The sequence below is a fragment of the Mucor mucedo genome, assembly GCF_025094135.1.
Source record: "Mucor mucedo strain NRRL 3635 chromosome Unknown EV154scaffold_4, whole genome shotgun sequence".
Taxonomy (NCBI): Eukaryota; Fungi; Mucoromycota; class Mucoromycetes; order Mucorales; family Mucoraceae; genus Mucor; species Mucor mucedo.
In genome coordinates, this window is record NW_026252288.1 from 3,399 (window position 1) to 26,195 (window position 22,797).

A 22,797-nucleotide genomic window follows, 5' to 3' on the forward strand; every position below is an offset into this window, starting at 1 on the left:
CATTGATTGTGTCATGGGTAAAGAAAGAGAATACTATTATTACAGTTTAAGACACGACTTTTACAAAACAATGAATGAGTCAGTGATGGCAGAAGCAATTCCATAATTTGGTTCTTTGGGATAAAAAGGAAGAAGGAAAATTATAGTGAGAACATTTTGCCAAATAATCAATTCCGAGCCGGCTTAATTCGTGCACCACAGTTTCTCGTTTCAGCATTACAACTTTTCTTACTTCCTGCTGTTAGCTTTTTGTTCCTAATGAATTCAAGTCATTTTTGATTGAAAACTATTTACGAACAGGCTTAAATAACCCCTCTATTCTACAGAGGAAGTCTTTGAACAGCGATCCAGCATCAACGAAGAAATAGATAGCATATTTTCACGACTAAGATTGTTCCGAAGAACCTTTGACGAAGCGACAGAACATTTTTTTTTTTTTTTTTTGCGTTTTAATAACAGAGTAGTCAAGTTAAGGACTACCTTTAACGCGGGATCTCTCTTCGAAAAGATATTTATTAACAATGTGAACTTTTAACTAGAAATACGGTTTTAATTACAAGACTAACAGTATCCCTGTTAAGCTGTTAAAAAACGATGAGTCTTATAGAAGACATGTTAAAAGATATCATACTTCCAACCGGGAGAAGGTAAATTCAATTTATATGATGAAAATGTGACGCTAAAAATATATAATTTAGGAACAGTTTCCGACGACGTAGCATAACTACTAGAAGAACGATTGTTTACGTTGATAAAGATATATAGCAGTTGGACAATCATGTAAAACTTAACCTAGCCAACTCAAAGATAACCACTCTTTAAGCGTGGTCATAAAAAAGCTCGATGTAAAGGATGAAGGGTTTGCTGATATAATAATGCAAATAAGTAAATCTCTCAGTGGTATGCGAAAGGTATGGCTTAAAAATGATGTAAGGAGAGTCTCTGTAAACCCAGTAGTTAGTGATAAGTTGTTGTCATAATAAAAAATAATTATTTTTTCGTATTTTATAATGCCTTTGTAATGTGCCCATAAAACATCATTTCACCAATATTTACATGCAAGATGGATATTAAAACCAATGGCATTACCGGGTTTTGTTTAGTAATACCAGGTGCGCTGTTGACAACTTGTGTTTTTAAATGCAGATAACGTTATATCAATATCTTTTTATTTTAAAACAGTATCACCAAGACCGATTTGTACTCACAGTCGTTAGACAGGTGGAAATAACAAAAAAATAAAAACCGACAAATTAAAATCCGTAAAGCAAATAAATAGTATTAGTGGAAGTGTATGTGTGTAGTTAAAGAACCAATCTAAATAAAAATGTTATTGCTTATCTCCTTTACAATAATTTTCCATAGTGTTGGCATCAAAAACAGACGCAATTTCAAAAGTATTAATAATTATGGCTTTTTTTCCATATGGTTACCGTTTCAAAAATTACAATGATCATCGTATGTCAATGGACGTTTCTTGATACACGAGGTTAAAAATAAGAGCAGGTAGGTGTCATAATTCATCTCAAAATGAATAACGATACAGTAACTTTTAAATAGGGCTATGCATGGTTTAATTCGTGGTATAAGAAATATCATTATTGGTGATAAATTGTAGCGTTCCGTAGAAATAAATTTCCACGAATAATAACACCATCAAAAGGAAAGAGTAACCAATAACTAATCCATAAGTTACTTTTCGCCTAAATTCTAATCAACTACGGCTACAAATAAAACACTGCAAAAGGGCCCATCTGTTTGGAGGGGAAAATTATTTGGCATATGTACTTCTAAATTATTCTTCGTCTGGCGTGAAAAGATCATGCGGAGTCATGCTGAAAAAGAAAAGACTGATTACGTGAAAATTGCATATTACTCCTTGAGCCGTTAACTTATATACAAAAATTTTAAGTTATGAATGTTAATATCAAGCGTAAAGTGAAGCTATATCAATATATAATGGATATCTGAATATTTTTCTTCGTCAGATATAAAATCAATTTAAAAAGCAGATTACAAAGGTGTATATGTATAATTGTTTATCTGAGTGTGCTTGATAATATATATATATATGTGAATTGAATCTATAGTGTCGCACTTGTTGAATGCTGATAATATTTATAAAATTGAATATCATGAGTAGACTTTATTTGATAGAAGAGAACTGCGTCGTAAAGTAGGCTTAACTTCTTATACCAACCACACACTGGACAATTGAAAAGTCAAATACAAACCAGTCTTTGTGATTCTGTTTGTAGACAAAAAGCCATTGAGAATTACATTTTAGATTTATCTTGATAAAAAAAACACGGATTCATCATGTAGTAATCGAAAAACGATACGCTTGAGATATAATGAGTTAAAAGTATATCTTTATTGGAGGTAAAAATAGATTAAAAGAACTATGCTGTTATGAAATAATTCATCCTTTTTGTACTGCACAATTCTCACGGGTTTTAATGATAAGCCAACCTTTCTGATTTTGGACTATCGGACTCCAGTATCTAATGATCGTGGATAATTCAGAACACTTTGACAGATAAATATCGATGAGAATATGACCTCTGAAGGCATGTTATCTACTGTGGGTACGGGGTATATAGTCCTAAACCAACAGTTGGCCTTACATGTAATATCATCGTGCTGTAAACTCGTTGGTTAAAATGTCACCCCAACATGGCGTCTATGGCAGTTGGATCTTTTATACTTGTCTTGCTGTGAATTGTGGGTAGGCAGTATGTGAAAGATATTAGGGTCACCCGTAAATCTAGAAGTAAGCAGGTATTTCGAGTACACAAGAATTGTAAGAGTAAGGAAATAGAGAGTAAGCCCTTTTTTTTTAGTCAGGATGTGCTTACACCTTTTCGTGGTCTGACCTGTTAACCAACTTCTTGTTGGGAACTGAGAGAAGCACACTTTCTTTTTTATCTTTAAATAAACGTTTTTGTTCGTAACCATTAATTAAGCCTTTTTCTTTTCTTTGTTCTTATTTTGTCACGAAAGACTATAAAACATGCACCTTTGGACACAAACAAAAACACCTAATTTTAATGTCGAACGGCTAGATTGAAGAAAGATGTCTTGTCAACATGATTTTTGACCATCAAAGTTACCCGCCGATAGTTTTTAAATGGAGACACTTTCAGACCGTTCTCAATTGCTAAAAGCCAGTAAAATCATAAACAGGGAATGTCTACAGATGAAATGTTGAACTTCTATTGTAGTTTTACCTTAATCTAATGTTTCCCATTGCTGTACTTTGCAGTTTTATCCATCCAGGTACAGACATAATGCTGTCAACCATCAATAAGAACATGTTATATTTATGTTATTAGGCTGTTTAGTTAGACATTTTTTCGGAATTGATGTGGTGATTAATCATGAGCTGGCAGAGAAAATTCAATTACAAACATAACGCTTTGTATCGATTTTGATTGATACGATTACAGCCAACAAGATAGTCATATATGAGAATGCAAGGACATTTAGATACTATAGAATAACGTCGACTTATCATCGAACTATTGAGATATTGCATTGGATGAACCCATTGTAGCGGAAGATATGATGCGATCTTTATTGAAACGACTTAGAAGCGAAAAACATAAAAATAACGGGATCATATAAACACATAAATTCAGGTAAATGGCAAATGACCCTTAATCAGGATAATGAAGCATTTAGTTTTATGGAAGAAAAAAAAGATCAACTATTTTAGTTCAAAGATAGGCCAGCGTCAATGGATTTCCTATAGTTTTCGAATCTCTAGATTTCACCTTGTCATATTCGACATCATGCCCAACTGTTCGCATTGATAATTCAAGAGAATAGTTGTAATGAATACTTTTAGATTCTATAACCAAGTTTTGTTTTACTGTGCCTTTGGTATTAATCCAATAAGTTGGACCCCTATACACTTTGTCCAAAACTGTAAAATTTTTCAAAATTGAAAACTTTTTCAACGGCGTGTCGTCTGCACTTCTTACTTTTATAATTACTATCACGGCATTGATTAGAAGAAAAAATATAAAAATGATTGAACAATAAAGAAAATTACCGGCAGTCGGCAACATTTGAGGGCCTCCCTTTATTTTTATCGTTAATTTTGTGCTAGGAATTGGCTTCCCCTTTCGAATAAATATCAAGTAACTATCATCATCTATGGTGTTTTGATATCGCCATTCCTGTTTAGACGGTAAAAAGGAAGATACGTTACGTTATCAGAGGTCAAAAAACGCACGCCATACGTTTCGCTAGATACTTGGCACAAAGTTCCCATGACAAACCTGTCATACATGTATGGTTTCATACCCGGAGCGGGTTTCAATAATTGATCAATAGATTCTCCCGATACAAAAGCCTGTGAGTCCTTTTCGTGTAATAGTAAACAATCTTCAATTGCTTGTTGACTCATTTTGGTGTATGCGGTGTAAATCAATGAACTGGAAGAAAGATTAAACGGGTCTCCAAACATGAAAAGATAATCTACTTCATAATTTCCAAATAACCCTTTGTTTGTCAATGAAGCTACTGTAATAGTTGCAATATTCTTTATGACCGATTTCATCCCGTCTTCCATTATGTTACGGAGGAAAACATTGGTACTACAGGTACATTTGTCGTTGAAGTTGAGTGTTCTTTTGGTATTGTAGTCTATACGTATTTTATTCATATCAAGCTATCGACAGATTAATCAGTAAAATAAATAGATTTGGTTTGATTTCAACTTACAAGCTCAACTACATATCGCTTTAAATTTGGACGAGTATTTGCATACCTTTGAAATGAGCCAAAATCATATTGTGCATTATTTTTACCCTTGTGCATGGTGCAATAATCAATGTCACAATCGGCTTGCTTGCTCATCCAAATCTTTTTGCATAAGGTATCATATACGTCATCGATATAGATTATTTCATCTTGAATAATAATAGAAGCTACATCATTCCCTGGTGATTCCATCTTAACAACTTGATGTAAAGTAAGCTGTACATGCTTTGAAAATATTTGCGCGACGACAAAGTAAGATTTCAATTTAAATTTCAAGTCTCCTAGCTTTTGTTGAAGGGCGGGTAAAATCTCTTCGCCACGAGTACAGAATTTGGCTTTTCGAAGATTGTCATCTTTCCTAAGTATCCCGCTTGCAAAGAATAATTTTTTCAACTTTTTGGTTGAACCAAAAACAGTGTCTAACAATTCCTTATCCACGGATACGCCATACCAGATATTCTTGTCCCGCGAGATATTTCCAAAGGTATCTTGTAATTTTTCTTCTATTATCTTGTTGAGATTCTGTAGATATGTTACCATAAAGAAGAACATATAAGCTGGATCACGGATAGCAATTAAGCTGTTGTCGTTACTACAGTATGCATCATTTGACGCAGAAAGACCATCCATTTTAACATTTTCCGTAAGCTGTTCCAGCAGATTTGGTTTCGAGAAAATAAAAATATTTGTAATTTCCTTTAAGAGAGCTCTACCTGTTTTTGCTTCTTTATTTCGACTCGAGTACATTTCAAGATATCTACCAAATATTTCTTCTAAATGCAGTTTCTGACTATTTAAGAACGGGAGTAAGTCTATAAAAGTATCTTCTCTGTCTATTGTTATTACCTATGGGTTATATAAAGACTAGATTTTTGGTAGGAATTTGACCGTGTGATAAAGCTATCTAAAGATTCTATATTGCTGTAAAGATGTATTATTTAGCAAAATACAAAAAAAAAACAATTTGTGATCAGAAAGCACTAACCACTCAAAATTTTCTGTCTGTTCGACTCGATCATGCTCATTGACATATGCCAAGGTAGCTTTAATGTGTGTATATGAAATATCTACTCGGTCCATACAAAAAAAAAAAAAAAAAAGTTAGAAAATCTATACCGAACCAAATAGTAAAACATAGGACCCAAGTTTTTTTTTGTTTTTTTTTTTTTGTTTTACCCATATTGATAAAATAACAAGACTTGTTTAAAGCTGCTTCTGGTGATCTAGTAATTTTAGGTGGTATTATAACTGGGTCGATACGCATATAAAACTCTTGCATACGTTTTTTTATAAGATCGTCAATACCTGTCTCTTTATCTATATAGATAAACTCATTCATCTCGGTCAATAATGCCAGCTCTTCATCATATGCACTCGACCACTTTTCAAAAAAATTGATGATCACCTCTTTATCATGGATTTGTTTGGTCCGGTTAGGGTAATATATTTTCATCCGTTTGGCTTTTCCGTCACTTGTGCCCTGGAGCAAACGATTCATATGATCAATAAATTCTATCTTGACGGTAGAGTTACAGACATTGGCATATATCTCCTCCAATGTGATTGATTCAATCGCCTCAATCTCAAATCTCTCCAAGTCGTGTTGTTCAGTGTAAAAATCACAAACGTCATGAAACGGATGATCAGCTAGCAGATTCTACAAAAAAAAAAAAAAATGAGGGAATAGTGGTGGTTAAAGTTTTTTCTTGGGTGACATGAATATGAACTCTAAGTACCTCGTCTAAATACTTCAAGAGCAAATTATCAATAACTTTTGAAGTTATGATGGTGTTACAACGCTTTTGAAGACATGCTATTATCGATAATTTAACTTCTTCTGGTCCAAAAGGTATGGTAAAACAACTAGTGTTTCGTAATTGCGGAACACAGTAGCTATCGTTTGCATCCAAAGCAGGATATTGAGCCGAGACCAACATTAAATTGACATGTAGTAAATCCATTTGAAAATTTAATGAGCATAAAACGTAAAGACTGCCTGGATGTACTGTGATTTTGTCTGGCATTGGATGGTTATCCGATTGCATTGATTGGAAAACAGCTTCTAACTCTGTGAAAAAAATCAGTCTACCTTGACCATCCTGTTCACCAATGAGTCCTGCTTTTATAAAAAGAGGACGAATAAATGCCTCACGCATTTCCAGACACCAGTGGGTAGGTAGAGTCAATGCATAACAAAACTCCTCGCTTAAACAATCGATTTTTTCTATCCAGTAATATAATTCTTCCCGTAGTGAATTTGCTGCTTCCCGAATAATATTCTTGTCCTGCTGCTGCTGTTGCTGCTGCTGCTGTTGTTGTTGTCTCAAATAAATATCTTGGAGCTCTGTAAAAATACTGGGTACATACAAAACATTTTCATGTTCTTTCAATTTCTTCATTTCGGTATAAGCCTCATAACCTCGGGCTATAACACAATTGTTGGATGTGTCGTATAAAAATGAAGGAATTTCGGTATTGTCATGTCTTTTTTTTTTTTTTAAAAAAAAAAAAAGTTAAGCACATTGTCGTTTATTTTTTATTTTATTTTTTTACTGACCTTAAGAATGACTGATCGTTAATCGCAATGTATCCCGAAGTAAGATTGCAATGGTGAAAACCTATACTTTACATGAGCTTCAGGCTTTAATAAATACAATAATAATAAAAAAGAAAGCACTTACTAAACCTGATACAATGTTTATGTTGAGAGTAGTCATAATATTCCTCCATATTTCTTAGTCAAACAGCGAGTCTGGAGTGAAATAGGATGGGTGGGCTAAGTTTAGATTAGCTGGATGGGCGTGACACAATGGCTTTTCAAATACTTTCCTGTAGCACTGTTTTGGCCATGCGCCAGTCTGTGTGTCCATTATGGAACTCTTTTCGACGAGAAGGTGGCTGTAGAAAGATGTAAATCATTTAAACCAAAGCTCATGTGTTGTTGGATGTACTGCTGTTTTGATGCGATTTGGCTTTGTTCCATATTGAACGTTATAAATGATGAGCAGGTGCTAGTGTTGCCACTCAATTTAGATTGTTTCGGGTATTACACAGCATTCGATTTTTTGCTACAACCACCCTCTACTTTTTTTTCTTGTAAAAAATACCCCTTCGGCTCTACCTTGACTGAAAGCCTATAGTTTTTAGAAATTTGTAACCACTTCCCCTCTAGTCTCCCTCGGTCCTTCTTTTTGTTACTTCATATTAATATCATATTAAAAAAACATTGTTCATTATCCAATTATTTCTTGAGTTATAAGTTAACAACTTCCATTCTGGTGATTGCTTTCTACTGCATTCTTATTAACTTTATATTAATAACCTTCATCTATCTTTTTCTATGAAGAACTGTTACCACTGTCTTAATACTAGTGAAGCTTTGATATAACCATATGAAATTTGAAGTTCTCTTGAGAGATCTTCACAACCTGAACCAGTTTTGTTACAAATTATACTTTGTCTTACAGAAACATTTGCTTTATGATTATAGTTGGCATTAATATTTATTCAATTATATGCAATTCAACGTATACAATGTAGAGTATAATAAAAGAACTACTCAACCCAAACTGTCAAAACATTTAAAAAGGGGTGCCGCTAATCTTTTTTTTTTTTTTTTTTTGAAGTAGATTTTACCACACACATGATATTTAAAGCAATTTTCTCTCTCAAAAATATATCTATCGGAAAGACACATAATAATTATCAACGAGACTAGTATACATATCAACATATTCACAGCACAGGGATTTCCCAGATTTGTCGAAAAAAAAAAAAACGGAAATCTTATTGACATTATAGACTAAAGAAAAAAAAAAAGAATTATGCCTCACTCATGCAGATATGATTATCCCGCACAGACGCCTTGTTTGTTGGCGTTAAGCTGTAATTAGATGAAACATTGTGTCTAAAGTTAAAGTTTATTGTATTTTAAAGAATCTATATTTACATATAAAATAAATTAGGTTCTCTCTATAAGAAATGAGAAGAGATGATGTTATGTTTACAAAAAAAAAAAAAAAAAAAGGGACGTGGGTAATAAAACAAATGAGTCAATGCTGAAACTTTGCTACATGTTTCATCATTTGTGTGTGAATGTTTATAAAAAAACTTCTGAGATGAGGACAGAAAAGGTTTGCTTTTTATACCCCAGACAGCACACATATCTTGGATATTCTCCAAAAAAAACAATGATATGATATCAAAAAAAAAGGCAGTTTTCTTTTGTGTATGTCCGCTGTCAGTCCCTACAAGTTGTGCTACAGACCTGCTCAGAAAAAGGAAAGATTGAGTACATCAAAAAAGCCATGCATGGGTTAAAATGACTCAAAATGGAAAATGAGGTATTTTTTTTTTTACCACGGTTGTATCACTTCAATTGACAATGGACAAAGGTAGGATCGGAATCTAATTTCTAGGGTTGATCTAAAAAAACGCACGACCAATCTTTCATGTAAGCTTTTGTAAGTAAGGGTACCTGAAGGGTATTGTACTACGTTTCAATCGGCATTGTTTGACCAAAATATAGCGTTTGAGGCATTTATATAGAATCGATTATTTTCGTAACATTGAACTTAAAAATTTCATCTCTCTTTCTTTCTTTCTCTCTTATGGTAAACAAAATGCAGTTTATTTCATTCTTTTCTTCTTTATTCTAAATCTCTTTTTTTGTTTGATTGTAGCATTCATACCAATATAAAATTCTCGTGGTGGGTGACTTAGGCACCGGGAAAACATCCGTGCTACAAAGATTTGTCTATAACACCTTTTCAACGCATTATAAATCCACTATCGGTGTAGACTTTGCTCTCAAGGTGGTCCAACAAGATTCCGATGTCGTGGTGCATTTACAGTTATGGGATATCGCAGGTCAGGAACGTTTCGGAAGTATGACCCGTGTCTATTATAAAGATGCCATAGGCGCCTTTCTTGTCTACGATGTCACCAGGCCAAAAACCTTGGATCATGTCGTTAAATGGAAACAGGATTTGGATGCTAAAGTACAAGTCCCTGGAGGATATGGTGATATACCTGCTATTTTACTAGCAAACAAGGTACGTTAAAAAAAAAACAAAAATTAACATTGACATAGGCCCGGTGTATTAATTTCTTTTTATTTTTAAAACCCGGTCATTTATTTTAGATTGATCAGCAAGCGAATCCAAAAAGCAAGCAGGAAATGACAGAATTTTGCGTAGACAATGGGTTTATCCAATGGTAGGTTATTGACAGAATGCATGAAAAAAAAAAACCAATACTAAAAAAAGAAGATACCATAGGTTCGAGGTGTCTGCAAAGGAAAATATCGGTGTTTCTGAAGCAGGGAAATACTTGATTGATGCGATTCTACAGCTTGAATCTACCATTGAGCGAAAAAATGAATACGACGACGGAGATTCTGCCATTACATTACATGAGCCAATCAAATTAAATAAATCCAACCCAAAATGCTGTTCATAAAAAAAAAACACGTGTACATATAAAGGCGGGTCTAAAATAAAATTTATTTACAAAAGTGTGTGTATGTGTGTATGTGTGTATGTGTGTGCGTAAGAACAAAAAAAAAAAGATCTCAAATGTCTTAGGCATCCTTCTTATTGACGGCACTATGTCTACCAGCAGCAGCAGCAGTAGCACGACGTGCAGCAGAATTCTGCAATACCTCTTGTACCTTATTTCTCGAGTTCAATTTCTTTTGACGATCTTCTTCCATCACCACACTATCCGCTAATAATCCATGAAATCCATAAAAGATACCTACGAACAATGAAACAAAGATGATGGTCAATGAGGTCTTGAAGGTGAACCACTTGAATTGAATCACATAGGCCGTGAAAAGTTCCAATCCTTTAACACGATGAGGGAACAACTTGATCAAGGCGAAAATCAAGAGATTTTCAAAGAGGTCAACGCACATGTTTAAGACGGGAATCCAAGCTCCGGGACGAGCACCAGCGGGTGCCTTTTTATAGGCCCAACTGCAGATAACCACCATGGGGACAGTACGGGCAATGACAAAGGCAACATCATAGAACAAATAAGTCAAGTAAGCTTGACGACCTTTGGGACCATAGCTGTTTAAAGCGTAATACACTTCATTGGCTGTCCAAAAGTTCTTGTACTCAAGAATATCTAACGTGGGATCTCCCTGTGCGTCGTAACCCAAAGGATTGACAATCTTATACATGATACGGTTAGACTTTTTCCCCAGACGCTCTCTTTTTTTGATATATTCTTACCATTGCATATTTGTAGAGACGGTCCAAGGTGATTTTAGCAACCACAATAGCAAAGATAAGGATACGTGCATTTAACAAGGCAGCCAAAGCTGTTTCTGTAAACTTGGGAAAAGGATCTAATCTAAACTTCATGATGACAAAAAAAAAAAAAAACTTATGAAAAGAAGAGAGAAAGGGAAAAAGATTTTTGTTTATTTTATTTTTTATTGACCGGTCGGAATCAAGATTAACCGCCCTCCCCCTTTCTTTTCCATGTGTGTGTGTGTGTGTGTGTGTATAATATGCGCGCGTAAATATATGTGTTGTTTCTGTGTTACAAATAAATGGGATCTATTGAGGAATATCGATTTTATAGGATGATTCGGGTGCTGCTTTACCCTTTATTTCTTCATGCTTCTTTGCCTTCATAAAAAATATATAGATTTAGCAAAAATGCACTCTCTAAAAAACAATCACAAAACTTACTCTTTCTTCCGTTAAACGTTCGTTTTTGACCTTGAGCTTTTCTTTACGTGTTTCACTCTTACTTCCTCCACCACCAGCAGTTAATTCTACGTTAATCTGTCTCTTTTTGAAAAACGTATGATGGAAAGCCAATGCTTTCTACAAAAGCAAATATCATTTTTTTTTCAGTATCGCTCACTTTTTCCTTTTTTTTTTTTCTATATACAACTTACGTTAAGATCCTTGGAGTTTTCAAATTCCATAAAGGCAAACCCCTTGGGCTTACCAGTGGCCTTATCCGTTAAAAGACGAGTGGATTTAATTCCTTCCACATTTTCAAAATGCTTTTCGAGTTCTTCCTTGGTAGTTGCATAAGGCAAGTTACCTAAAATAAGTGTGATGGGATTAATTGATTTTCTTCCCATAAACACACACTTCTGTTTGCTTTTTTTTTTTTTTTTTTTTTTTACCAACAAAAATAATATATCGGCTACCGTCCATGTTGGAACTCTTTTTACTTCTTCTGTTCTTCTTTTTATGAGGTTCGGTAGATTCACCTTCAACAGGTACACTGATGGCTTCTGCTTTACGTTTGACAGGTGCACTCGCAACTGGCTCCGCAACAGTAACAGTAGGGAGGATCTCGTCTGATTCGGGAACAGCCATTTCATCAGTGAATTGAGGCTTCTTGGCTCTCTTCTTGAAGGCTTCGGCCTTTTGCTCACGCTTTGATAATTTCTTTTCCACTGCCATCGTGTATGTATTTATATATATATATATAAAAAGCGAAATCTAGAATATAAAAAAAAAAGAATTTCAGTTTGAAAGAAGAAAAAAAAAAAAAAAAAAAAAAAAAGCAGCAACATACAAAGTCACAAAGCACTTTATCCCCAATAAATACACACAACAAAAAGGTGGCCCTTGGAAATAATAAACTATTTATAAATAAAATGTTTAAGCGACTTGGTCAATTAGGTCGCCAATGTGTGCGTCAACCTTCACCATGGAGACGTACCTTCACTACCGAGACACCCGTGGAACCTGTCATGAAGGAAACGTACAAGGCCAAACAACGTAAATTCGGTTTAGGTACTGCTTTAATATGTACCGTACCATTTGTTGCATTTGGTTTAGGTACCTGGCAAGTGCAAAGACTCCGCTGGAAGGTCAATTACATTAATACACTGGAAGACCGTTTAGAAAGAGAAGCCATTCCTTTACCCCGTCGCATCAAGTAAGTTTCCTTTTTTTTCCTTTTTGCATTACAAAAGACAACTAAAACACACAGGGAAACAGTGATAGTGTGTTGGATGAATATGAATACCGTAAAGTCTATGCAACAGGCCATTATCGTCATGATGAAGAAATCTTATTGGGTCCAAGAACGAGAGGAGATGGAAAAGCAGGGTATTTTGTCATCACTCCCTTTGAAAGAGATAACGGTACCACCATCTTGGTAAAGCGTGGTTGGATTGCTCCAGAGAAAAAGGATCCTAAAACTCGACCCGAGAGTCTGGAACAAGGCGATGTAGAAGTGGTTGGTTTGATCCGTGTGAATGAAGAGGTTATATCTTTAAAAAAATGTGTACATAAGAGTTGACACTAACGGAAAAAAATATATAGAGAAACACATTTACACCTGATAATGATATTAAGGGAAACCAATGGTATTGGGCTGATGTGGAGACCATTGCAAAGATGTTTCACACCCAACCCATTATGATTGAACGCGTCTCAGGTAAAAATGAATATAAATAACAGAGATAGAGTATGTACTAAGACATTGTAGATTTATCGCCATCCAAGGAGTACGTCTTAATTGAAAAGGGTATTCCAGTGGGTAGATCTCCCGTGGTGGAGATCCGTAACCATCATTTAAATTATCTTATTACATGGTATTCCCTTTCCTTTGCTACGACGATTATGCTTTGGCGATTATTGAGAAAGCCACCTGCCAGACCTACCAAAGTCAAGCGTACATAAACGCGGGGGCATAGATAATAAATATTTGTTTTTATTTTTATTTATTTTTTGCCTTATACATTTGTCTGGGTATCTTCACTACTGTCTTCTAAATCTAAGTCGTTAATTCTTTTATGAAGAACACTCTTTAATTCATGCACCATCGTTTGAGAGTCTAAACGTGTGGATTTCTCTTCCGTCTATATATATATATATATAAATTATAGTGAGTCAACTTTTTTTTCATGTTTCTCTAAATGACACACAAAATGCAAAAACGTACCTCTTTGGTTCGTTTGAGTCGCATCTCTTCAATCCGTTCTCGACGTGTCATTTTGGATTTCTCTCTGCCATTTTTCTCTACGACACCGGCAATGGCTTCAAAGACGGATGCTTTGGATGCCAAAGGTAAATTCAAAATATCAGCCACATCTTCGGAATCAAGCACGATACCTTTTCCTTCTAATTCTTCTTCCTCTGTTAAAGGAGACCCCTGTTCCTCTTCCTCTTCTTCTTCTTTGGTGAGGAGAGAAGAAGGAGGATTTAAAAAGGACTCAAGTACGGCTCGACCAATTTCCCATTCAGACGCCATATTTTCAAACCCCTTTTGAACAGACATATACTCATTCAATAATCTTTCTCGGGTCTCCATTGTAGACTCTATATTATATATATGGATGAGTTTTTTTTTATACCGTCTATTTTATGCTATTTTTTTTTTTTTTTTACATACCCGATGAATTTAATTGCCGCACATCCTCACTGCATAAATAAATTTTAGCCTCCATGGTCCGCAACTGTTGCTCAAGAGACGATAATCGATGAACAAATTTCTTGAGACGCGTATCTGAAATTTTTGTGGTATAATTATTCTTGTCGAACGAATTCAATGGTTTATCTTAATAAGTGTCAGCAATCATACTTACACGTCAAACCAAAAAAAAAAAAAAAAAGGGCTTACAGAATTCTGCATCGAGTGCTTCCACAATCTCCGTGGTAAACTTATCTGTCTCCGTCACCAATTTAGTCAAGACTTCATTAATGGCACGCCAATCATCACGATAATTATAATGTACCGAGTCATGATCCTCTGTCATAGCTCCCAATGCCAAGAAATGAACCATACATTCTCTTCTCTTTAAATGCATAATCTGAGCCAGTTTCTTTAACTGATCCAAACTATAACCTTCATCATCTCCTCCACCACCTGCACCATCCCCCATGGCCGAAAGAGAGGCAATGGAATGCACATTATACATTTCATAAAGCGTATTCAAGTTCTTCTTATGAATGACATCCATCAAATCAATAATGGCCTCTTCATACAACATAAAGGCTCTTCTGAGGACGGAAGCTAGCCGGTTGCGGAGTTGAATACATTTACGATGCTTGCTCTTTTGCTCGATACGCGAAATAGGAGACAAGGGCGTCGATAATCGATATCCGCGTGACACCAGTTCAATCTCTTGAATCGTAATCAAACAACGATGCACTTTCGTGTCAAACGTATCACTTTGATCTGTAAAACCACCAATCTTTGTCAACGCAATCTGGTACAATTGTCGAATACTCGAGCGGCGCTTTTATAAGTTTCCTTCCGGTGTTAGTCTTTTTAATAATCGCATGATTTATTTTATAACTCTAATCGCCTTTACCTTGTGACGGTAAAAGAAAAACAAGGAAGCAGACGCTGTGAAAAACAAGGTAATGATGGGAAGTTTGGGTTGAATCAAACATTTTTCTGTGCCAAGTAAAATAGCCAGTGTAGCAGCCAAGTTGGTCGTGATGGCAAGTTTAGACATGGTGGGTGTTGCTGCTTGGAAATCAGGTTGATGCGAATGACGCTTATGATGAACAGATAAGGTTTCGTTCAATAAAGGAGAAGTAACAATTAGGTACTTGAACTTTTCTTCAAAGGCGGTTTCTTCTCCTCTAGGTAAAGATATTGAAAATGCATCCTATTCAATCCGTTAGCGTTATTTAACAAGAAGAAGCGAAAAAAAAAATAGGGGGGGGGGAGAGAGATGGAGGCCTCTTACATGGAACATGGAGTGTCTCCACATTCTGGAAATACTGGGACGTTTATGAATGATTGAAGTATTTGAGTTGGTGCCAATGACAAGAGATGGAGGCGTCACTTTGACAGTGGTTTCTACCTTGTCAACAGCTTTTTAAGAGATAAAAGAGAGTGAATACAACAAAGACAGGATGGCGTGTTTAAACTTACATTGCAGGTATTCATCAAGGGGGGAGTCTTCATAGACTACGAATTCAGTCATGTATAAAATAGTAGGGTATAATAACAAAAAAAAAAAGAAAGAAAGAAGAGAATTATTTTTATTTTTGCTATTTATAGAGAGAGAGGGGAAAAAAAAAAGTCATATGATTTACTGTGTGTATTTACATTTTTTGGGTGTGTGCAATGATGATGGTGATGGTGATAACGGGGGAGACTATATGGTAGGTGGAGGAGTGAGAAAAGACTGCATTGGAGGTAAGGTAGTAATTGGAGTATCCGAGACAGTCGGACTGTGTATTGAACCCTCACTGACAGGGGAAGAAGGGGAAGACATAAGCTTCATATTGATCGAAGGTAATTCAATCTTGTGGAGAGGAGCAGAATAGAAGGGTAATTCATTTAAGCATTCTTCCTGTCGCTTTTCCAATAATAAACGTCTACCTAAACGTCGATTGATCTCTTCATGAATAAATTGCTGCTTTTCTTGTGAGTCTCCTTCACCAAACTTTTGTCGTCCTAATCGATACACTCTACATCGTAAATCGTTTCTCTTGTTTTTATCTCGGTTCTCTGCTCTCCATTTTCGCATTCTATAATTATGACATCAGTTACTGTTTATAGCATCTATATCTATAAAAAAAAAATTTTTTTTTTATGTACATATGAATGACATGTTACCTTTCCGTAGTTTCTGCTTTGCTAGAAACCTTTTTTGAGTGTCCCTGCCATCTCTTTTGGTCTCTACTACGAGCATATGGTATATTATGGATGTTTGGATTCTCCATGTGTCGTTTCCTATTACATAGAGTGAGTCTAATTTCTGATAAATACATCTATAGAAACTTACAGATTGGATCGAGTGGCAAAAACTATTATACACATATATATTAGCAAAAGAATATAGCATAACACAACAATAAAAGACTTACTTTTAGGACATTGTGAGCAAGTAAAACTATCTTGGTCTTTCATAATCAGATATATATATATATTAAAAAAAGTTGTCAAAAAAAAAAAAAAAAAATTGAAAGGAAAGCAAAAGAAAAAGGGGGAGGAGCATTAAATAAAAAAAGTACTCCAATCAATCGAAAACATCACGTTACTTGTTTTGACGGGTATATCACTAACGGGGATCCGCACTCCGATTTACCGGTTTTTCTGCTAGGGGAGCTGTGATTTGGTCAAACCCTGGTCTACAAGCGCCGCTATTGCCCCCCACATTTTCGCCACTCTCTACTGTTGCTCGGAATCAACAATTTGATTTGCATAATTTCAAATCTATTAAAAAAATAAAAGAAAAAGACTTTCTATAGCTTAAAATATTACCCTTTTTTTTTTTATTATTTTTATTTATTTATCTACCCCGCTTACCCTTTCCCAACACAAACAAAATCATGGATGAGTGTAATAGACTTCCACCGGACAATGCCCCGTCAAACTGCTAATTTCAGCTTCCGGTCACATATGTCAAAAAATCAAAATAGCACCATGTGTGCCCTGTTTAATGTAACAACAAAAAAAAAAAAGCTGCTTTCCAGAAAAGGCAAGTGAAACATTTTTTCTTTTCTGGAAAAGTGACAACGTCGGGAGATAAATTTCTGGTAAGGTATTATCCTACTTTTTTTTTTTCTTTCTCTCTCTTTCATTTTATTTTCCCTCTCTCTCTCTCTCTCTTTTTTTTTTAATGCTTTTGCCAGAACAACAAGAGAAACTAAGCGAGCTTCGTGCTTCATTAAGTCAATCCATTAAAAGAGAGTTCCCTGAAAATGTAATTGACAATAAATCAATAAAAGCTTGTTTTCCCTATTTGACCGTCTACTATTTTAGCAATTAATTCAATTTTTGGAAGCCAATGTTTGGAATGTTGTAAGGCTCTTTTTTATTAGACTACGCGAGAAATATAAATTAAACTTTTATAATGCTGTATTAGAATGATGCCAAACAACAATTAATAGATACCGTAGAATGGCGTGAAAAGGTCGATGCGGACCATTTGCCTGTCGCTACCAAATACAATGGTTTACCTTCACTCGTGGCCTGTAGAGGCTATAAATATGTGCAAGATGTAAACTTTGTGGTTCATCCCATCATGTCTGAAACTGTCATTCGTATAGCAAACTGTGTAGGTGGCGACTGTTTCCATAAATTCGACAAGGAAGGTCATCCCATCCTGATTGACCGAACCGTAAGTCATTTCATCCCTTATTGCCATCCCAACCAACAGTGTTGTAAAACTAGGGTTACCATAACGCTAAAGATATGGGAAATAATGTTTCCACCCTCGAAATCACCAATTTTCAAATAGCCACCAATGAATTTTTAAACAGAGTCATCATGCCAGAAGGCTGTGAATTGGCTGGGAAATCCATACATAGCGAAACTGCCATTTTTGACTGCACCAACATGAGCCTCTGGCGTAAGTCTGTCTTTTCTCTATTCTTTTCCTTTAAATAACTAACCTTTTTATATATTTACATCCAAAAGAGTTCCACATGAACGCATTATACCATTTGAAGGCCATTGCTGAGATCGTTCAACATTATTACCCCGAAACCCTTCATCGTCTCTTTATCGTTAACGCACCCTCTGCTTTTGTCGTCATGTTCAAAGTCATCAAGCCATGGCTCAACCCACGCGTAAGTCGCTTTTCCCCCTCCCCCACTTACCCTCTCCCCTTCCTACCTCTCTAAATAAGACACTAACAGAACGATTTAAACAAAGACGCTGGACAAGATCCATGTGCTTGGTAAAGGATATGAATCTGTGCTACTAAAATACATTGATGCAGAGAGTTTACCGGCTTTTTTGGGCGGAACATGTACGTGTTCCCATATGCCGGGTGGCTGTGTACCTTTGATTGCACAAAAATCAAAGGATCGCTTTGTGGCCACGGAACAAAATGAAAGGGTTCCCACTGTATATAATTCAACCACCATGAAGGCCGCATTGAACGATACCTTATTATGCGGTGCCTTACCCAACACACCATAGAACAAAAAAAAAACAAAATTGACGTGCATAACTATGACGTTATGCTGTCCTACGTCGCACATTCATATATATAGTGCGGTGAATTATCTTTTTTTTTATTTATTAAACAGTTTTACTTCCAATGGGATAGCAAATAGGTGAATACCCTTTTTATTCATAAAAAAAAGAAAGTTTTTTTTTTTTTACTGGATGACGAAAATAACTGTGTGTGTGTGTGCGCGTGTGTTGTGGGTGTGGTTCCTTTCAGCAGTAAGACTCTTTTTTCTGAATAAAGAAGTCTGTTATTATTAAGCCCGAGGTAACACACAGAAAAAAAATTTCTGTCCCTTTTTTCCCTCGCTTCGATGGCAAAAGTCCTTCTTCCTCTTCTTAACCTATCTTTAGAATGACGAAGAAAAACATTGCCGTGCTTTCTGTACTGACAATGACAGTGATATTATCTTGTCTGTTTTATATCGTGCATGACAATCGCTATTTTACAAAGACACCTACTCCAAGCTATCATTCCAACTTTAGTGCTGTCCACGACGATGCAAGACCAGGCTATAAAAACAAAAATCCATTGACATGTCTTTATAACACAGCACATCCCATCAATCAAACAAAAAAAGAATGGAAACAATGTTTGGATCCAGGAAAGAAACCGGAATATTATCTTTCTATTGTTCTAGTGACCCGCATGGATGATTACGCTGGGTAAAGAGCCACACAAATAATCTTTTCTTTTTTTTTCTATTTATAAATATCTTTTATATTTTTAGAAATCAACATCATCGTTTCCAGAATTTAATTGATAGCACTTATTTATTAGCAGAGCAATCACAACAAAAAATAGAGCTTTTGATCATTGAATGGAATCCACCTGTCAACAAGAGAAGAATTTTGGACACTTTTGTAAGTCTCTTTGACAAAATAGAAACCCTTCCCGCACTGACACTTTTTTTTTTTTTTTTTTTTTTTGGTCAGAGGTTTCGCGGGTCGAAATATTTAAATCATCGCATTATCACCGTATCAAAAGAAATTCATCAACGTGTACCTAATATCGGAAACGCTCCTTTACATGAATTCGAAGGGAAAAATGTAGGTATTCGCTTTGCACGGGGTGAATACATTGTCTGCACAAACCAAGGTAATTAAAATTTTTATTTAAGCCCATGTAAAAAAAAAAAAATGTCTAAATGAACTCTCTCACTCTTTATTAGATGACATTTGGTCTCATAATTTCATGAATGCTGTGAAATCCAAGGTGTTTGAAAAAGATACTATCTATACTCAATTTCAGTCTCCTCACAATATGTAAGCCTTCTTTCTTTTCCACTCTGTGTTTTATATCACTAAAATAACTATTTTTTTTTATTACTTGAAGCCATGAAAACTTACCTCCAAGTATCGTTAATTTAGCTCCTTTCCCAGACGATGAAACACTCTACAACGCCTGTAAACTAAGCGACCAAGACTGGGGAAACTACAACCTTCCTCCCGCGGTTCCTTCCTCCATCATCAGTCATGAAAATTACTGGTATTACGGTGACCAAGCTGGCGATTTCACCATGGCTCATCGCGATACCTGGAAAGATTGTCGTGGTTATCGAGAAACTGGAGGCGTTGCTTGGATGGATATCGAGTTTATATTGTCAGCCATCGGTCAATTTAAAAAACAATTAGTCTACAGTGGAGACACTTTTGCTTGTCATCAAGAACATCCCAATGAATGGGAAAAAACCCCAGATCGTCATACTAAACCACAAGATGCACAGGGGATCGATGATCTGATTACCGGTAAAAAGAAATTATCTAACAAGGAAGGTCATTGGGGATTGCAACAGATAGATATTTGGAAATATGGATTAGAATGTCATGATTTTCATGGTGGATTGTGTTTGTAGATATTGTTCATTAAATACAAAAATTTAAAAGAGGGGCAATATATGATGTAGCATTATTATCTGGAGTAATTCTGTACATGGAACTATTATTTCACCGGAGTGCTATTTAGCAGTTGGAGCCATGAGAGTCTTCCTTTTCTATGTACTCTGTATGACATGATGATTATACATATCCATATGTATATTATCAAAATTATGCATATCCAACTTTTCATGTTAATCATTAGCAGACTTCCATTTTTTTTGGGTGTGTATGTTTTATCCGCATTGTGATAAAATACTACGATTTTCCGGAGTCAGCTGTCAATGTAAAATTACTTTAAAATCATTCTATCGACTGCCTTAAATATGGTCATTTAGCTTATAGATTTTTTGATGTAGCAAATTGCATGCTACCGACTTCAGATCTGCTCAATTCTGATAAACGCCCCCGACACATCATATGCAAGAAAGCTGATTCAATTAGCAGTATTCTGTGAAATTAAATTGCGGGTATAATGCTAGGTACGAAGATATTTCTTATAATTAGATGGGGTCTTTAATTCCACACTTTTGGAATTAATTACAAAGGTATTAAATAAAAGCTTTCACATATCGAATAAAAGATGTAAAGAGCACAAAAAATTAATGAAACAAAACTTGAGTCTTTGTTCGGTGTAAAAGTAATTAGAAACTGAACTAAAACTGTTACTGCTGCAAAATGCGTCTTAAACCATAAATTTACGTTTAAAATTAACTTTTAGTTGGGTCAGTTAGAATAGAATAGTAACTTTATTTGAGATAGTTATTTGTCTTCCACAAGGTTTTTTTTTTTTTTTTTTTTTTTTTTTTTTTTTTTTCGTTTCTAAACTCATGTTTTTATACTCCTTTAATTTTACAATTAAGTTTTACCACATCTATGACACTAGACCTCAACTTCTCCAGCTATTCAAATGAGAATAAACGCGAATAATGATACAAAACTATTTTGAACTAGAACAGAGAAAGTGTGTATATGAATAAAAAGAAAGCCCATCATTTTGTTTGAACTTAAAAATACGCACCTTGCAGTTTAATGATTCAACAATATTTTTTATTTATATTAATGGTATTATATGATGGACTTCATGGATTATTTATACTGCATATCAAACAAATGAATAAAAAAAAATTATTCCGTGATAAAGCTCTCCCAATCATTGGCGGTCAATAGGCCTTCATCGTTATTATCCAAATTCTTGATTTGATGATTGATACTGTCCGTTATGCGACGTTCTTGTTCTTCAAGCTCTAATTGATTACTGTTACTTGATTCATGTGAGGATTCTGATCCAGGCGTATCTTCTCGAAAGAATATATTACTATTAGTGACACCAACTGGAGTGGTCAGGTATTCCACAGAATCTTTTAAGCATGTTTCGAATATGATTTCGAGCTTCTTCAGATTGATGGCAATATTCCTCTAATCACAGATAGATAAAAGTTAGATTATTTTACCACAAACATACTATATAAAATTTTACTTGTAAGGAAAGCACAGTTAGAAGATAATGGGATATTTGAGGTAGGTGATTAAGCGGAGAGATGGGGATGGAAGCATAGGCCTTTTGGTAGTGAATAATATCATCCATTTCAGTCATCTTGGATCCGTATATGGTCAGTGTCAGTCCGTGTAATTGAGCACTTAATACTTCGATGTGACGTATGTTTGATTTGTAAGGGATAATTGACTTCAGGTATAATAGCCGCTTTTCTCTGAGCTTATTGCCCTTTTCAACGTCATTATGCACGGTACTTGGCCCAGCGCTTCCGCACTTATCCTCGCACGTAAACATGTCCCCGTAGCCATGATTGAACAGAATCAAATCCACTTTGCAGTCTTTCTCCTTTTCATCGATCTTACCCATCTTCTTTAGATACTTGATTGTGGAGGCGTGACATTCAGATCTATTATTGCAGACTTGTCAGTCTATAGTCGTTGTATTTTTATGTAACATACCGTTTGATGTTATTATTTTTGTCGAAAAGAAAGGCAGAATCCAGCAAATCACCATAAACCTGCATTTGGAACCATGTTTCCTTATGATCATGGTTGAGAAGTACCTCACTTTGCCATAGGGCGATGCTATAAAGAATAATACATCATACTTTTTTTTTTTTTTTTTTTTTGAAGTGCCCACCTAAACCCCTTTTCCTCCAAAGTGGTTCATTTTACTTCAGATGTTCAACATTTCTACATTAACCATCTGTCTTGAACGATCTTGAACTGAATTGCCACCATTAACAC

At 35.3% G+C, this 22,797-nt stretch overlaps 11 protein-coding genes across 11 annotated transcripts; 5 read left to right on the forward strand and 6 right to left on the reverse strand.

Annotated features, from left to right (window-relative positions):
- Nucleotides 1-594: 594 nt before the first annotated feature.
- EV154DRAFT_476169 (uncharacterized protein) lies at nucleotides 595-1,481 on the forward strand (the record flags this gene model as incomplete). Its single annotated transcript, XM_051598015.1, has 3 exons — nucleotides 595-647; nucleotides 797-960; nucleotides 1,366-1,481. The coding sequence occupies 3 exons, from the start codon at nucleotides 595-597 to the stop codon at nucleotides 1,479-1,481; spliced, it is 333 nt and encodes a 110-aa protein (XP_051462937.1).
- A 2,072-nt stretch (nucleotides 1,482-3,553) lies between these two features.
- On the reverse strand, nucleotides 3,554-7,572 carry EV154DRAFT_491331 (uncharacterized protein). Its single transcript, XM_051599537.1, has 10 exons — nucleotides 7,452-7,572; nucleotides 7,328-7,388; nucleotides 6,507-7,254; nucleotides 5,947-6,427; nucleotides 5,756-5,837; nucleotides 5,617-5,691; nucleotides 4,732-5,560; nucleotides 4,195-4,678; nucleotides 4,058-4,159; nucleotides 3,554-3,997 (listed from the first exon to the last, which is right to left on the reverse strand). The coding sequence occupies exons 1-10, from the start codon at nucleotides 7,498-7,500 to the stop codon at nucleotides 3,720-3,722; spliced, it is 3,189 nt and encodes a 1,062-aa protein (XP_051462938.1). The 5' UTR covers nucleotides 7,501-7,572; the 3' UTR covers nucleotides 3,554-3,719.
- A 1,785-nt stretch (nucleotides 7,573-9,357) lies between these two features.
- Nucleotides 9,358-10,307, forward strand: EV154DRAFT_455687 (P-loop containing nucleoside triphosphate hydrolase protein). The gene is made up of 4 exons (XM_051597345.1): nucleotides 9,358-9,383; nucleotides 9,453-9,824; nucleotides 9,914-9,987; nucleotides 10,050-10,307. The coding sequence occupies exons 1-4, from the start codon at nucleotides 9,381-9,383 to the stop codon at nucleotides 10,228-10,230; spliced, it is 630 nt and encodes a 209-aa protein (XP_051462939.1). The 5' UTR covers nucleotides 9,358-9,380; the 3' UTR covers nucleotides 10,231-10,307.
- Nucleotides 10,252-11,162, reverse strand: EV154DRAFT_434494 (uncharacterized protein). The gene is made up of 2 exons (XM_051596765.1): nucleotides 11,010-11,162; nucleotides 10,252-10,948 (listed from the first exon to the last, which is right to left on the reverse strand). The coding sequence occupies exons 1-2, from the start codon at nucleotides 11,139-11,141 to the stop codon at nucleotides 10,352-10,354; spliced, it is 729 nt and encodes a 242-aa protein (XP_051462940.1). The 5' UTR covers nucleotides 11,142-11,162; the 3' UTR covers nucleotides 10,252-10,351.
- Nucleotides 11,163-11,178: 16 nt separating this feature from the next.
- EV154DRAFT_455689 (uncharacterized protein) lies at nucleotides 11,179-12,254 on the reverse strand. Its single transcript, XM_051597346.1, has 4 exons — nucleotides 11,924-12,254; nucleotides 11,687-11,838; nucleotides 11,475-11,612; nucleotides 11,179-11,411 (listed from the first exon to the last, which is right to left on the reverse strand). The coding sequence occupies exons 1-4, from the start codon at nucleotides 12,204-12,206 to the stop codon at nucleotides 11,340-11,342; spliced, it is 645 nt and encodes a 214-aa protein (XP_051462941.1). The 5' UTR covers nucleotides 12,207-12,254; the 3' UTR covers nucleotides 11,179-11,339.
- Nucleotides 12,255-12,346: 92 nt separating this feature from the next.
- EV154DRAFT_491338 (SURF1 family-domain-containing protein) lies at nucleotides 12,347-13,446 on the forward strand. The gene is made up of 4 exons (XM_051599538.1): nucleotides 12,347-12,687; nucleotides 12,750-13,017; nucleotides 13,077-13,191; nucleotides 13,243-13,446. The coding sequence occupies exons 1-4, from the start codon at nucleotides 12,404-12,406 to the stop codon at nucleotides 13,434-13,436; spliced, it is 861 nt and encodes a 286-aa protein (XP_051462942.1). The 5' UTR covers nucleotides 12,347-12,403; the 3' UTR covers nucleotides 13,437-13,446.
- Nucleotides 13,447-15,730, reverse strand: EV154DRAFT_491343 (Mysoin-binding motif of peroxisomes-domain-containing protein). The gene is made up of 7 exons (XM_051599539.1): nucleotides 15,643-15,730; nucleotides 15,455-15,582; nucleotides 15,071-15,373; nucleotides 14,377-14,995; nucleotides 14,149-14,313; nucleotides 13,699-14,075; nucleotides 13,447-13,615 (listed from the first exon to the last, which is right to left on the reverse strand). Exons 1-7 carry the CDS (start codon nucleotides 15,692-15,694, stop codon nucleotides 13,490-13,492), a joined length of 1,770 nt encoding a protein of 589 aa, XP_051462943.1. The 5' UTR covers nucleotides 15,695-15,730; the 3' UTR covers nucleotides 13,447-13,489.
- Nucleotides 15,731-15,997: 267 nt separating this feature from the next.
- Nucleotides 15,998-16,608, reverse strand: EV154DRAFT_394234 (uncharacterized protein; the record flags this gene model as incomplete). Its single annotated transcript, XM_051595159.1, has 3 exons — nucleotides 15,998-16,244; nucleotides 16,333-16,467; nucleotides 16,580-16,608. Coding segments are annotated over 3 exons (411 nt in total), but the record flags the coding sequence as incomplete, so codon positions are not given.
- A 719-nt stretch (nucleotides 16,609-17,327) lies between these two features.
- Nucleotides 17,328-18,792, forward strand: EV154DRAFT_491345 (CRAL-TRIO domain-containing protein). Its single transcript, XM_051599540.1, has 6 exons — nucleotides 17,328-17,422; nucleotides 17,482-17,520; nucleotides 17,585-17,839; nucleotides 17,893-18,070; nucleotides 18,139-18,290; nucleotides 18,376-18,792. The coding sequence occupies exons 1-6, from the start codon at nucleotides 17,339-17,341 to the stop codon at nucleotides 18,643-18,645; spliced, it is 978 nt and encodes a 325-aa protein (XP_051462945.1). The 5' UTR covers nucleotides 17,328-17,338; the 3' UTR covers nucleotides 18,646-18,792.
- Nucleotides 18,793-19,069: 277 nt separating this feature from the next.
- Nucleotides 19,070-20,531, forward strand: EV154DRAFT_455698 (uncharacterized protein; the record flags this gene model as incomplete). Its single annotated transcript, XM_051597347.1, has 5 exons — nucleotides 19,070-19,341; nucleotides 19,407-19,539; nucleotides 19,612-19,774; nucleotides 19,848-19,941; nucleotides 20,012-20,531. 5 exons carry the CDS (start codon nucleotides 19,070-19,072, stop codon nucleotides 20,529-20,531), a joined length of 1,182 nt encoding a protein of 393 aa, XP_051462946.1.
- A 1,050-nt stretch (nucleotides 20,532-21,581) lies between these two features.
- Nucleotides 21,582-22,782, reverse strand: EV154DRAFT_491350 (uncharacterized protein). The gene is made up of 3 exons (XM_051599541.1): nucleotides 22,510-22,782; nucleotides 22,034-22,457; nucleotides 21,582-21,972 (listed from the first exon to the last, which is right to left on the reverse strand). The coding sequence occupies exons 1-3, from the start codon at nucleotides 22,572-22,574 to the stop codon at nucleotides 21,682-21,684; spliced, it is 780 nt and encodes a 259-aa protein (XP_051462947.1). The 5' UTR covers nucleotides 22,575-22,782; the 3' UTR covers nucleotides 21,582-21,681.
- Between the last annotated feature and the right edge of the window lie 15 nt (nucleotides 22,783-22,797).

Coding starts and splice junctions, on each gene's coding strand:
- EV154DRAFT_491331 (XM_051599537.1), bottom strand. CDS start 7,500: ATGGAGGAATATTATGACTACTCTCAACATAAACATTGTATCAGGTTT. Junction 5,561..5,616: donor AGTCTTTATATAACCCATAG/GTAATAACAATA, acceptor GTTCTTAAATAG/TCAGAAACTGCATTTAGAAG. Junction 4,679..4,731: donor AGCGATATGTAGTTGAGCTT/GTAAGTTGAAAT, acceptor ATCTGTCGATAG/CTTGATATGAATAAAATACG.
- EV154DRAFT_455687 (XM_051597345.1), top strand. Junction 9,825..9,913: donor CTATTTTACTAGCAAACAAG/GTACGTTAAAAA, acceptor CATTTATTTTAG/ATTGATCAGCAAGCGAATCC. Junction 9,988..10,049: donor GACAATGGGTTTATCCAATG/GTAGGTTATTGA, acceptor AAGATACCATAG/GTTCGAGGTGTCTGCAAAGG.
- EV154DRAFT_434494 (XM_051596765.1), bottom strand. CDS start 11,141: ATGAAGTTTAGATTAGATCCTTTTCCCAAGTTTACAGAAACAGCTTTG. Junction 10,949..11,009: donor GTCTCTACAAATATGCAATG/GTAAGAATATAT, acceptor ATCATGTATAAG/ATTGTCAATCCTTTGGGTTA.
- EV154DRAFT_455689 (XM_051597346.1), bottom strand. CDS start 12,206: ATGGCAGTGGAAAAGAAATTATCAAAGCGTGAGCAAAAGGCCGAAGCC. Junction 11,839..11,923: donor CCGATATATTATTTTTGTTG/GTAAAAAAAAAA, acceptor CACTTATTTTAG/GTAACTTGCCTTATGCAACT. Junction 11,412..11,474: donor AACGTTTAACGGAAGAAAGA/GTAAGTTTTGTG, acceptor TTTTTTATGAAG/GCAAAGAAGCATGAAGAAAT.
- EV154DRAFT_491338 (XM_051599538.1), top strand. CDS start 12,404: ATGTTTAAGCGACTTGGTCAATTAGGTCGCCAATGTGTGCGTCAACCT. Junction 13,018..13,076: donor TGATCCGTGTGAATGAAGAG/GTTATATCTTTA, acceptor AAAAATATATAG/AGAAACACATTTACACCTGA. Junction 13,192..13,242: donor TATGATTGAACGCGTCTCAG/GTAAAAATGAAT, acceptor AAGACATTGTAG/ATTTATCGCCATCCAAGGAG.
- EV154DRAFT_491343 (XM_051599539.1), bottom strand. CDS start 15,694: ATGACTGAATTCGTAGTCTATGAAGACTCCCCCCTTGATGAATACCTG. Junction 15,583..15,642: donor CCTTGATGAATACCTGCAAT/GTAAGTTTAAAC, acceptor TCTCTTAAAAAG/CTGTTGACAAGGTAGAAACC. Junction 14,996..15,070: donor TTTTCTTTTACCGTCACAAG/GTAAAGGCGATT, acceptor AACTTATAAAAG/CGCCGCTCGAGTATTCGACA.
- EV154DRAFT_491345 (XM_051599540.1), top strand. CDS start 17,339: ATGCTTTTGCCAGAACAACAAGAGAAACTAAGCGAGCTTCGTGCTTCA. Junction 17,423..17,481: donor AAAGAGAGTTCCCTGAAAAT/GTAATTGACAAT, acceptor CTACTATTTTAG/CAATTAATTCAATTTTTGGA. Junction 18,071..18,138: donor CACCAACATGAGCCTCTGGC/GTAAGTCTGTCT, acceptor TACATCCAAAAG/AGTTCCACATGAACGCATTA.
- EV154DRAFT_491350 (XM_051599541.1), bottom strand. CDS start 22,574: ATGCAGGTTTATGGTGATTTGCTGGATTCTGCCTTTCTTTTCGACAAA. Junction 22,458..22,509: donor AAAAATAATAACATCAAACG/GTATGTTACATA, acceptor CTGCAATAATAG/ATCTGAATGTCACGCCTCCA. Junction 21,973..22,033: donor TAACTGTGCTTTCCTTACAA/GTAAAATTTTAT, acceptor ATCTGTGATTAG/AGGAATATTGCCATCAATCT.